The 13,575-nt window shown below is 39.4% G+C and overlaps 1 protein-coding gene across 1 annotated transcript in view; it reads right to left on the bottom strand.

Annotated features, from left to right (window-relative positions):
* Positions 1-13,575, bottom strand: part of ADAM7 (ADAM metallopeptidase domain 7) — a 53,103-nt gene that overhangs the window by 21,171 nt on the left and 18,357 nt on the right. Inside the window, exons 9-15 of the mRNA XM_081516647.1 lie at positions 13,033-13,202; positions 9,381-9,465; positions 7,604-7,734; positions 5,694-5,868; positions 4,122-4,211; positions 2,749-2,944; positions 1,974-2,076 (exon numbers count right to left, since the gene is read on the bottom strand). Of these exons, the coding sequence (XP_081372773.1) occupies positions 1,974-2,076; positions 2,749-2,944; positions 4,122-4,211; positions 5,694-5,868; positions 7,604-7,734; positions 9,381-9,465; positions 13,033-13,202 (950 nt within the window). The remainder of the gene's footprint in view (positions 1-1,973; positions 2,077-2,748; positions 2,945-4,121; positions 4,212-5,693; positions 5,869-7,603; positions 7,735-9,380; positions 9,466-13,032; positions 13,203-13,575) is intronic.

Raw genomic sequence — 13,575 nt, 5'->3', positions numbered from 1 at the left:
TTGACTGTGGAAAATTCTTCAAGAGATGGGAATACCATATTACCTGATCTGCCTCCTGAGAAATCTGTGTGCAGGTCAGGAAGCAATAATTAGAACTGGGCATGGAACAACACACTGGTTCCAAATCAGGAAAGGAGTATGTCAAGGCTGTATATTGTCACCCTGCTTATTTAACTTCTATGCAGAGTACATCATGAGAAATGCTGGGCTGGATGAAGCACAAGCTGGAATCAAGATTTCTGGGAGAAATATCAATAACCTCAGATATGTAGATACACCACCCTTATGGCAGAAAGTGAAGAGGAACTAGAAAGCCTCTTGATGAAATTGAAAGAGGAGAGTGAAAAAGTTGGCTTAAAACTCAACATTCAGAAAACGAAGATCATGGCACCCGGTCCCATCACTTCATGGCAAATAGATGGGGAAGCAGTGGAAACAGTGGCTGATTTTATTTTTTGGGTCTCCAAAATCAAGATGGTGACTGCAGCCATGAGATTAAAATACGATTACTCCTTGGAAGGAAAGTTATGACCAACGTAGATAGCATATTAAAAATCAGAGACATTACTTTGTCAACAAAGGTCCATCTAGTTAAGGCTATAGATTTTCCAGTAGTCATGTGTGGATATGAGAGTTGGACTATGAAGAAGGCTGAGTGCTGAAGAATTGATGCTTTTGAACTGTGGTGTTGGAAAAAACTCTTTCGAGTCCCTTGGACAGGTAGGAGATCCATCCAGTCCATCCTAAAGGAAATCAGTCCTGAATATTCATGGGAAGGACTGATGCTGAAGCTGAAACTCCAATACTTTGGCTACCTAATGTGAAGAACTGACTTATTTGAAAAGACGCTCATGCTGGGAAAGATTAAAGGCAGGAGGAGAAGGGGACGACAGAGGATGAGATGGTTGGGTGCCATCACCAACTCAATGGACATGAGTTTGAGTAAACCCTGGGAGATGGTGATGGACGGGGAGGCGTGGCATGCTGCAGCTCATGGGGTCGCAAAAAGTGGGACACGACTGAGCAACTGAACTGAAGTGACTGACCTTGAATTAGGACATTAAATTTCTTTCTTTCTTGCATAGAGCATATCAGTTGATTCTCATTTAAAAAAAAAATCTATGAAGTTGCTATTATCATAACCTGCTTTTCACAGATGACGTAACAGTTGGAAATAAAGCAAATTAAGAGACTGCCCATTTTTAGAAGTATATTTAGAAGCAAAGTTGAACTTGACTCTAGGTTTTTATTATTGTTGCTTTCAGTACAGATTCTGTTTGGGAGAATACAGAAACTATGTCATACATCAGAAACAAATCCAGAAGATGGGTTTAACACATGTGTTTTAGAAACTGGATCTAATATTCAATTCTCCCATTCTGTCTTCAATGTCAGTGTCTATGTTTCTTTCTTCTGATGACTTTCCTTCTTTCTTTTCTCCTTTTCTATCTATTTCCCCCTCCTTCTCTTTCCTTCTATCTCTCTCTCTCTCTTTTGTAGTTTCTCCCCCTCCTTTTCTTCCTAAGAATCTTAAATCTTTCCCATCCTTCTTCCCTGCATTCCATGATTTTCAGTTACAAAATACAGAACATGAAAACCAGTTAATTCCATCAGGGATGTGTGGTCTCTCCCTTCTTGCTTCCCTTTCTTTCTAAAAAGCAAAAGTTTTAGTCACTCAGTCATGTCCAACTCTCTGCCACCCCATGGACTGTAGCCCAATGGGTTCCTCTGTCCATGGAATTCTCCAGGCAGTAATTCTGGAGTGGGTCGCCATCCTTACTCCACAGGATCTTTCCGATCCAGGGATCAAACCCAGGTTACCTGCATTGCTTTACCACTTGAGCCACCAGGGAAGCCCTCTCTTCCTAATCTCCTGAGTGAAAAAGAGAGACTGTCGGCTGTCAGAGTAAAAGCTGTTCTGATTTTGCGAAATGCTTTGAGAGGGCACATGTTTTTCTTTACAAGGTACTTACTTTTCTTCACAAGGAATTAATATGCGTCCCTTGTTTTTGCAGTATCCAAATTTATTTCCAATTGTATTCATCTTGTAGCAAATATCAGAACTGGCTTTTGCTTCTGGGATCCAAAGCAGTATGATAAAAGTAAAACAATGACAACGTGAATGTGACAAATAATAAATGTCTTATTTTTCTAATATCATTGAAATTTCATTATCACTTACATAGTAGTGAAACAGAATGGGATAAATAAATAATTTTAAAACTATCTTATTGCTTCAGGAGGATATTTTAGGAAGGAATAATGATATAAAAAAGAAACAAACATATCTTAACCCACATACTTAGATAGTCAAATTAATGTGTGTGTGTGTGTGTGTGTGTGCACGTGCGCTCATTCTCAGTTGCTCAATTGTGTCTGACACTTTGCGACTCCATGGACTCCATAGCCCGCCAGACTCCTCTGTCCATGGGATTCTCCAGGCAAGAATATTGGAGTGGGTTGCCATTTCCTCCTCCAGGGGATCTTCCCAACCCAGGGATTGAACCTGTGCCTCCTACATCTCCTGCATTGACAGGTGGCTTCTTTACCACTGAGCCACCTGGGAAGCCAGTCAATTAATATTAGCGGCAAAATCAATAAATATTAAAGGTATTATTTAGAAAGGTGCCAGGTCATATCTGCCATAAATGACATTATCTCCAATCTTGCCCCCAAATTCCTAAAGGACAGTAACAGAGAAATAGCGGCTATTACCTTTATCCATCATTCACTGTCACTGTCTCTTACCATGATCAAATAATTCAGAGCACTGATCATCCCGGGTGGGACAATTCCCCATGAAGCAGTAGCCTTTTGCGTTCTTGCAAGGAAATCCATTTACTTGGAATTGGTCCTTAGGACACCCCGAAGAGTGGCCAGTGCACCTCTCAGGAAAATCACATTCATTTCTTGCTGGTCTGCATATAGACCCTGCTTTTTTCATCTGTGGAAGAAAAATGAAGAGATTGATTCTTGGGCATCCTTAGGCAGGCAAGGAAGAGTCAGTTAGTAGGAGGAAGTAAGTAGGTTGACACATTTAATTTAACTAAAGGAAGTTTTAAGGATGGGTCATGAGATCATGATTTCCTTCTCCTTTCCACTGAGAATTACTACTTTTATTGGCTTGTATATAATTTTAGGAATGACAAGCTGGTGGTATTGAAATTTGCTGTTAGAACAGCCTTGGGGCAGAGTTGGAATGGTTATAAAATGGGGAAATGAGCTTGTGTTCTGCTCACCTTGCCTTCTTCATTCCTTCATCCCTCTCCCCCAGCCCACCATACACACAAAACTGGGAACCCCTGACTATAATGAGAAATCTCCACTCCCAAGAAATCAGATCTTTTCAGAAGAACTAAAATATATATATATATATATTTGCTGGCTTTCATTTAGGGAGGGCATGACGTGGAAATATTCTCTCATTTAGTCATTCAATATGCATTTGATTGTGCTGGGGTTTTGGAAAGATTTGAAGATGAATTAAACACACTTCCCTTCCTTTTTTAGTTCATGATCCAGTGGCATGAAGGAAGAGTCAGTGAACCTTGGACAGAAGCATTTGGGTTTCTGGTCATCTTTCCTAGGAATCTATCTCTAGATACTAGTTACTATCATTTTACAGTTCCAATATAACCATTTTCCCTGTTAGTTCACTGCAGTTGGGGTGCCATTTTCCCCCTTAGCTAAGGTGAAATTGGCTAGTAGTGACTGAAAAAAGACCAAAAATAATGTTGGTTGTATGACTCCACTTCTTTTTTTTTTTTTGTCACTTCAGTCATGTCCGATTCTGTGCGACCCCATAGACGGCAGCCCACCAGGCTCCGTCGTCCCCGGGATTCTCCAGGCAAGAATACTGGAGTGGGTTGCTATTTCCTTCTCCATGACTCCACTTCTAAAATTCTAGGCACTGCTTACCCACTTCTCCACTTCCCAAACCACAGCACAGATCAGAGTTTAAAAGTCAGAGCATTTCAGAAGAGGCTCTATTGAGTACCAGCAAATTTGGCTGCAATCTGGGATTGGTAATGTAAGGTCACTCAGTGATCAGACAACTCTTCGGTTCCTGTATACTTAATAAACTGAAAACAGAGAAACCCAGTCCTAGCAGAGTCTCTTACCCAGCAAGATTCACAGCATTCTCCTTCAGCACAAGTAAATCCTGGCTTCAACATACATTTGCGTGCATCACAGCAAGGATTAGTGCAGTCCTGGCAATCATCAGAAATGAAAGATCAGAAGTGCTTTGTACTTTGGCTCCTGCTTAAAGAGTTCATTTACTGTGTTTCTGTGGAACTTAGCCTTAGTTGTTTTTCAGAGTTCAATTCAAATGCATGGTCCTTGACTATAATATGTGTATAAAGGCTACTGCTTGCAACTAGTGTTTGGGACTTTTACTTTGTTTCCTTCCCTTGGGGCTGTTCAGTGCTCCATAGCTAGAGAATTCTCACGGTCCCAAAGTTTGTGACCTTTTTGGCACCAGGGGTCAGTTTCATGGAAGACTCTTTTTCTATGGGCTGAGAATACGAGGGATGGTTTCAGGATGATTTAAGTGCATTATATTTATTATACCTCTGATGATATGATGGGAGGCGGAGCTCAGGTGGTAATGTGAACAATGGGAGCAGCTGTAAATACAAATGAAGCTTTGCTCACTCTCTCACTGCTCACCTGTTGATGTACAGATCGGTTCCTAACAGATTACAGACTGGTCTATGGCCTGGATTAGGAACCCCGAAATAAGATATTTCAAGTGTAAGAATGAAGCTGTAGCAGTACTCCAAACAATGCACATGGGCAAAAGCATTAGTTTCCGAAGTTAAGATTCTCTTCACATTTAATCCTAGACATTTGAAAACTAGAAGCTGTAACCTCTGGACCTGTCACAGTCTCCACTCTGATCATGGAGTCTCTTTGTGGCCATCTTACTACACTTCTTTTGAATTGTGCATTGTCTAGAGCATAGCTACTAAAAATGTGGTCCTTGGACTGGCAGCATCAGCACAATGTTGCAGGTTGGTAGGAATAGGATCTCAGTTCTATTCCAGACCTACTAAAATCAGAGTCCACATTCTAACAACATGCCTGGGTGACTGATGAACACTTGATAATGTGAGAAGTCGCTATCAAGGACACATACCTATATGATGAGCTCTTGAAAGAAAAGCTTCTATGTAGGAGAAAAGCAGATTAAGAATTAATTTAAAATATGCCTGCAAGGCTTATTCTAAATGTTTAGAGACTGCTGTAAATCTGTGTACGTTTAGAAGGTTTCTGCTCAATTAAATTTTCTAATAATGTGAACTGGTCAACAGGGATATAGACTAGCCTCATAAGGCCCTGAGTCACTCAACTGACTGTGAGGGATTTTGTAGAACAAATCCTACTGTGCAAGAGAGATCGGACTTATGGAGACCTATGGGCCCTTCACACTAGAGGAGCCAATTAGCGTATAAACCAGGCTAATAAGATGCTTTGGACCGCAGGCAAGATCATTACATACAATTCATGACTTGGGAAGAAGCTTTGCAAAGAGGCTACCCAACGGCATGTTTCCAATCTTTTTTTTTTTTTAAAGCATAATTGTTGAAGCTTTACAAGGATTACCATGGTTGATTAATGGCTACATCCCTGCCTAGGTTCTAGCTGAGTTGACACTTTGTAAATTGAAAGACAGCATCGTTTGCAAATACCTGAACAAGGCCACAATCACACTCCTCTCCATCATCCAACCTGTTGTTTCCACAATATGGGTAATCAGATAACTTGTCAGAAAATGGAACATTGAACATGCACGTTGGCCTGTAATCCTTGAGAAATTGTTGGTACTGGGTTTTGCTGCATTTACTGAATTTCAGTGCAGGAATGCTAGAGATAGGACGAGTTAAAAATGAAGATTAATCATATCAATGCATAGTAGTAGAAAATTCTATGAAGAAATGAGAACAAATAAACAAATAGAGGACTGCTCTGGTGGTCCAGTAGTTAGGAGTCTGCCTGCCAATGCAGGGGACATGGGTTCGATCCCTGATCCAGGAATATTCCATATACCTCAGGGCAACAAAGTCCATGCACCACAACTACTGAACCCAGGCTCTGGAGCCTGTACACCACAAGAAGAGAAGCCACCGCAATGAGAAGCCCATGCACCACAACTAGAGAGTAGCCCCTGCTTGTCTCAACTAGAGAAAAGCCCACACGCAACAAAAAAGACCCAGGGCAGCCAAAACAAAACAAATAGAAGTGATGGACTCAAAGTCCATTTAGCTTTCTTGCTCTTGCCTTACTATTACAGTAGAGCAGTAACTGGGCTCTTTATTGTATGAAATGTCTTTTTGAAATACAGCCAACACAGGCTAGTTTAGTGAAAATATTCAAACTATATATCTTCCAGGATACGCTTTCTGAAGCCGATGTGTGTACATGCTAAGTCACTTCAGCCCTGTTCACCTCTGTGACCCTATGGACTGTAGCCCACTAGGCTTCTCTGTCCATGGGATTTTCCAGGCAAGAATACTGGAGTGGGTTGCCATGCCCTCCTCCAGGGAAGTTTCCCAACCCAGGTATTGAACCCACGTCTCTTATGCTTGCTGCATTGGTAGGCAGGCTCTTTATCACTAGTCCCACTGGGAAGCCCCCTGAAGCCTACATCTAGGCCAACCGTACCTGCTGTTTACACGTCACTTTTTATTGTTGCACTTGAAATAATCTATATATTTGTCTATCATCTGTACAAGATTACAAGCTTCTCAATACAGAGACTGAATCATGTTCAAGTTTTTAAAAAAATAAGCACCAGCTAACAGGATACCTGGCAAAAATTGTTCTCTATAACATTTCTTGAAACAATTTATTTTCTTACACATCCTAGGAATGTGATATGCTGCTGCTGCTGCTGCTGCTGCTGCTGCTGCTGCTGCTGCTAAGTCGCTTCAGTCATGTCCGACTCTGTGCGGCCCCATAGATGGAAGCCCACCAGGCTCCCCTGTCCCTGGGATTCTCCAGGCAAGAACACTGGAGTGGGTTGCCATTTCCTTCTCCAGTGCATGAAATGTGATATACTTCTTTTCAAGTTGAAACTCACCTCCCTTCTATCTTCCTCTGGTTTTGACTCCCTGCTCATTATTATTGATACAATGATTGACTACAGATGGATTTTAAAAGTCTTGAAGACATTTGAGGGGGATGGTATGTTCCCCTCCCAAATATTACTAATTATGTCGATAATGATGTAAAATTAGATATCAGTTACTGAGTTCTCACCCAGGATATATTAAGAAAATTCCAGATAATAACCATAGTGCTAGTCACTCAGTTGTGTCAGACTTGTTGTGACCCCATAGACTACAGCCCACCATGCCCCTCCTGTCCATGGGATTCTCCAGGCAAGAATACTAGAGTGGGTTGCCATCCCCTTTTCCAGGGGATCTTACTGACCCAGGGATCAAACCTGGGCCACCTGCATTATAGGCAGATTCTTTACCCTCTGAGCCACCAGGGAAATCATAGCCATATGATAACCATATAGCCCTACAATACTGAGTTTTAATCAAAGTCATTCCTCCAATATTGAAATATTTTCTCTATATTGTTGGAATCTCACCTTCCACCACTGTCCATCACGCATTTTTCCAAAGCACAGGTACACGGGTAATCATCATGACTCATGCCAAGGTTATGCCCCAACTGGTGTGCCATTCTGCTCGCAATTGCATTGAGGTCAGGTAAAAGATCCTGAGGCCAAAAAAGTCTTGCATTAGAAACTTCTATAAAATAGCACACTACAGTACATAAGCTTTGAACTAGTCACTAAGATCTGGTTTCCAGCTTCTGGCTAATATAATCTGAGAGATTATGAATGTAGTTATCTTCCATTCTTGCACCTTAATTTCCTCACTTATATAATGAAGTTGGACAAAACCTTTTGATGGTCTCTAACTCTAACATTTATAAATTTTTTTTTTGGTAAAGTAATAGTCATTGTTTGTTTTATATAGAACCATTCTTACAAATAGCTCAAACTTATTAATTAACATTCTGACAATAAAATAAACATTATTGATTGTTTCCTATTACTAGATATTCAAAGGGCATAAAAATAAAAATATGTGAGTTTAGGGTTTTCAATTTACACTCGCACATTAGGCAATAATGTGATACAATCATGAGGAGGGAGTTACTACTGTGAAAAAAGTCAGAAGATCAGTAACGGAAAATCCAAGGCAGTGTTGATTGCTATCTCTGTTCTCAGTTCTATTTTATATTTTAATCTTTATGTTAGCGGAAAATTTTAATTTCTGAAGAGGGGTGGGATATCAGGTTACTATAAAGGAAAAACACCCCTAATTTGGTAATTTCATCTTACTCATATGACATTTAAAATGTATCCTGGATGGGTTATAACCTCATAACTGGAGTCCACAGCCTATATTAGATTAATTTGACTCTATTATCCAAAATTTTATTTCTGAAATACTATAGGCAAAAGCATAATCATAAAAAGAACTATGGGAATAAAAATTCAGGTAGTCATCTTAATAAGTACTAAGTTCAAGGTCTTACAAGACTGTCTTGAGCATAGCAACAACTAGGTAAAGACACTACAGGAAATCAACTTTGATATTTTAAAGCTTATCTTAGGGTTACTTGGACAAAATTTACTGGAAGCCTAGTGACTTGGAAAGGGATCAGGTAAACAAGGGGTGTTGGCAGTTTGTAGGTGTAGGTCATAGGCTTGCTAAAATTGAATGGTAAGGCCATCTAGATATGATATTTGAAGTGGTTTATACATTTTCTGAATAAAAGCAATTATGTTCACTTGCTAGACCAGCCATTAAGTTTTATGTACATCACATGTCCTTCTAAATAACAATATGCAATAGCCAAAAGAGCTTTCCTAGTCTTTGTATGTTAATTCATAGATTAACATAAGTACTGAATACTCTTTTCATATGTAAGAACCTTTAAGTAGGCTTATACCATTAATAGGAGTTTGACAGAAAGTTGCTTCTGAAATCTTCAGATTTCATATTTGACTTTGTAAAAAAATAGAAGTATATACCAAAATTCTATCAGTGTGATTATATCATGCTAGAGAAGGTTTGAAAGGCAGGAAGAATCATCCAAAATCCAACCATGTAATGCAGTCACCTTGTTCTTTTAAATTCTGAAAAACACTGGTTTATCTTCATTACGTATCTATAGTTTTTATAATATATTTCCCATTTAAAAAGAAACATGACAGCTTCATCATGACATATTTTGATGGGAATGTATGATAAGATGCATATGTGGTTCCTTTCAATAGAACACAGAAAATTACAGAAATTTAAGGTAAACTTTCTAATTAAGTAATGTAACATAAATAAAACACAGCCCACCTTAACGACACTGGAGGAATAATAGGGCAGGCACATCCCCCCTGGATAGGAAGTTCCATGCGCCTGTGCGTAGAGCCACTTTCCACTATGAACAAGATATAAATAAACCTGTAGTTGAATTAACACAAAGACTGAAGTGCAGTGAACGCCCCAGTGCTAGTACCCTGGCACATGAAAAGTGTCTTTTCTTTTTCCTGGAGTTCTGGAATGGAGGATGATCTTAGTTGATATCAAGCTCAGGTGTAGATGTGTATACTAAAGGGACCCAAATCTGATATGCTTTCAAGAAGAACATTGAGAGTTTTACCACTCTAAAAAGAACTATCATAGTTTGGAGGGCCATTCTTAGAGTATAATAAAGTGAAAGTAAAAGTCACTCAGTCATGTCTGACTGTTTGCTACGCCATGGACTATATAGTCCATGGAATTCTCCAGGCTACAATACCGGAGTGGGTAGCTGTTACCTCTCCAGGGGACCTTCCCAACCCAGGGATTGAACCCAGGTTTCCCGAATCGCAGGCGGATTCCTTACCATCTGAGCCACCAAGAAAACTCAGAGTATAATACAGAGAGTTCAAATACAAGAAAGGTTGTCAGGTCAGATGACCACTCTCAGTCTTCAAATTTTTCATCTAGAAGAGATGCTATTTTTCTGTCTTCACTACTGAAATAGTTATCTCCCTGTATTTAAAAGTCTTAGTATTTGACTATGCATCTTGGAAGAATTTAGGATTCTGATCTTTCCACACTCTGGGGATCTTGAGAGAATATCAGCTATGGAGATGAAGCACCAGAGAAAGCACCATCTGGATTCTAACTTAGCTCATCATCACTGAAACCCAAAAGTCACCGCATGATAATGTCATATATGGCATCCAATCACTTCTAGATCTATGTGAATATAGAAGGAAGACATATAAGAAACCCAACACATAAGAAGTTCCAAATATAATGCTCAGTTAAACATTTAGCATTCCCCTCCCCATAGTCCTATTTGTAGACATACTATTAATGTGTGAAGCTACTGCTCAGAATAAGAGACATTCGTGGAAGTAAGTTTGTCTACATAAAACAAATTAATATTCCTAGACTAACTTATTAAGTATTTTAAGACATACATCCATGGATTAGGCAAAGGGACTAGTCTTGCCTGCTATGAAGGTCATAATGATATTTTAGCTTACGCCCCATGATTTTGGGACATAGTAGTACATGAATGTGTGAAACTAAACCAGATACAGTTATTCCCCTGGAGATATGTGTTACAGCCATTGTGATACCAGAAATGATATCTGGAGTTCTGGTTTGCTCATCAATCTGCCAAATGAGTAGACCTGAGCTCCAATTATGGGCCTTGCAAGCTTCATAGCTTTGAGCTCAGACTGAAAGTTAACATTAAGATAATGTTGTTGTTATTGTTGTTCAGTCACCAAGTCGTGCCTGAGTCTTTGTGATCCCACGGACTATAGCACGCTAGACTTCCCTGTCCTTCACTATTTCCTGGAGTTTGCTCAAACTTATGTCCTTTGAATCAATGATGCCATCCAACCATCTCATTCTTTGTTGCTCCCATCTCCTCCTGTCCTCAAGTTTTCCCAGAATCAGAGTCTTTTCCAATGAGTCAAAGCTTTGCATCAAGCGGCCAAAGTATTGGAGCTTCAGCTTCAGCATCAGTCCTTCCAACATTCAGGGTTAATTTCCTTTAGGATTGACTAGTTTGATCTTCTTTCAGTCCAAGGGACTCTCAAGAGTCTTTTCCAGGACTGCAATACAAAAGCATCAATTCTTTGGCACTCAGCCTTCTTTATGATCCAACTCTCACATCCTTACATGACTACTGGAAAAACCATAGCTTTGACCATACACACCTTTGCTGGCAAAGTGATGTTTCCAGCTTTTAATACACTGTCTAGGTTTGTCATAGCTTTCCTTCCAAGGAGGAAATGTGTTTTAATTTCATGGCTGCAGTCACTGTCCACAGTTATTTGGGAGCCCAAGAAAAGAAAATCTGCTGCTGCTTTCACTTTTTCCCCTTTTCTTGCCATGAAGTGATAGGATCAGATGCCATAATCTTACTTTTTGAATGTTGAGTTTTAAGCCAGCTTTTGAACTTTCCTCTTTCACCCTTATCAAGAGGCTCTTTAGTTCCTCTTCACTTTCTGCCGTTAGAGTGGTATCATCTGCATATCTGGGCTTCCAGGTGGTGTGAGTGGTAAAGAATTCATTTGCCAATTCAGGAGACCTAAGAGACATAGATTCTATTGCTGGGTCAAGAAGATCACCTCCAGGAGGGCAGGGCAACCCACTCCATTATTCTTGCCTGGAGAATCCCATGGATAGAGGAGAGGCCTCATGAGCTACAGTCCACAAGGTAGCAAAGAACTGGACACAACTGAAGCAACTTAGCACACGCACACATCTGTATATCTGAAGTTGTTGATATTTCTCCTGGAAATCTTGATTCCAGCTTATGACTCATCCAGCCTGGCATTTGGCATGATGTACTCTGCATGTGACAAGCAGGGTGACAATATACAGCTTTGTTGTACTCCTTTTCCAATTTTGAACTGGTCAGTTGTTCCATGTAAGGTTCTGACTGTTGCTTCTTGACTCACATGCAGGTTTTGCAGGAGACAGGCAAGGTGGGCTGGTATTTCCATGTCTTTTAGAATTTTCCACAGTCTGTTGTGATACATACAGCATATTCAATGAAAAAGAAGTAGATGTTTTTCTGGAATTCCCTTGCTTTCTCTATGATCCAATGGATGTTGATAATTTGATCTCTGGTTCCTCTGCCTTTTCTAAATCCAGCTTATACATCTGGAAGCTCTCTGTTCACATACTACTAAAACCTAGCTTGAAGGATTTTGAGCATAATCTTAACAGCATGTAAAATGAGCACAACTGTACGGTAATTTGAACATTTTTTGAAATTGCCTTTTTGGGATTGGAATGAAAACTGACCTTTTCCAGTCCTGTGGCCACTGCTGAGTTTTCCAAATTTGCTGGCATATTGAGTGCAACACTTTTACAGCAGCATCTTTTAGGATTTGAAATAGCTCAGCTGGAATTCAATCACCTCCACTAGCTTTGTTTGTAGTAATGCTTCCTAAGGCCCACTTGACTTCACACTCCAGGATGCCTAACTCTAGTTGAGTGATCACACTATCATTGTTATCTGGGTCATGAAGACCTTTTTTCCATGGTTTTTCTGTGTATTCTTGCCACCTCTTCTTAATCTCTGCTGCTTCTGTTTGGTCCTTATTGTTTTCTGTCTTTTATCATGCCCATCCTTCCATGAAATGTTCCCTTGATATCTCCAATTTCTTGAAGAAATCTCTAGAAAGTGTATTTGTGGGGTGTTTTGTAGGCCTTAAGAGAAATACTGGGATTACAGGTAGATGAAATAGGTAAACCTGGTACCACCCTTATATAGTAGCTTTAAGGACATCAAAAGAGATGCTGAAAGACCATTTTTAGGAAAAAGATCATTTACAAGGTCATTTGGAAATTTTCTATATAACCACACATGTTTTATTCCTATGATTTTTATCCAAAAGTCAACTGCTTTAAAAATATTTTAGTTTATTTGTGTTATTTTCTTTTTAAAAATAATCCATCTGATATGCAGAAAAATAGAGCATTTACATACCTGAGTAACATACTGTGATCAAAATTTTTCCTTTTTTTTAGGATTATTTCTTGCCAAGCTGAAAAACGCAATAAGGTAGTTTCTATGTTTGAATCTACTTCTATTTTGTCTCCATTTGTCCATATTTCAAGGCCAACTAATGTCACATGAATGTTCAAGGTTTTATAAATCTGTTCAAAGGAGAAACAATTTTTCACAATGTCAAATTGCAGAAGGATCCTTTGTTGTGACTACATTTCTTTATATTAAAAAAGTAATTTTGATGTGTGAAGTACATAGTCAAAAGTTCAGGCCTCATTTTATAAATAGTTGTATTGAAACAGGATGTGAGGTTGAATCATCCAGAATATTGGATGAACCACCATGGCCAACCAAGAAACTTGACTAAAAACATCTGATTCTCCTTGAATTATAATTCTGATAGGCACTGGGCTCAAGATATGTCTAAAATAAATACATAAGTAAAGCCCTGTGATAATACCTGTCCTGAAAACATGAATTTATGAACACTGACACACAATGGAATGAATATTCCTTATCTAT

This window comes from Giraffa tippelskirchi, chromosome 1, assembly GCF_054371585.1.
Source record: "Giraffa tippelskirchi isolate mGirTip1 chromosome 1, T2T-mGirTip1v1.2.pri, whole genome shotgun sequence".
NCBI classification, from domain to species: Eukaryota; Metazoa; Chordata; class Mammalia; order Artiodactyla; family Giraffidae; genus Giraffa; species Giraffa tippelskirchi.
This window is presented reverse-complemented; position numbering and strand designations above follow the sequence as displayed.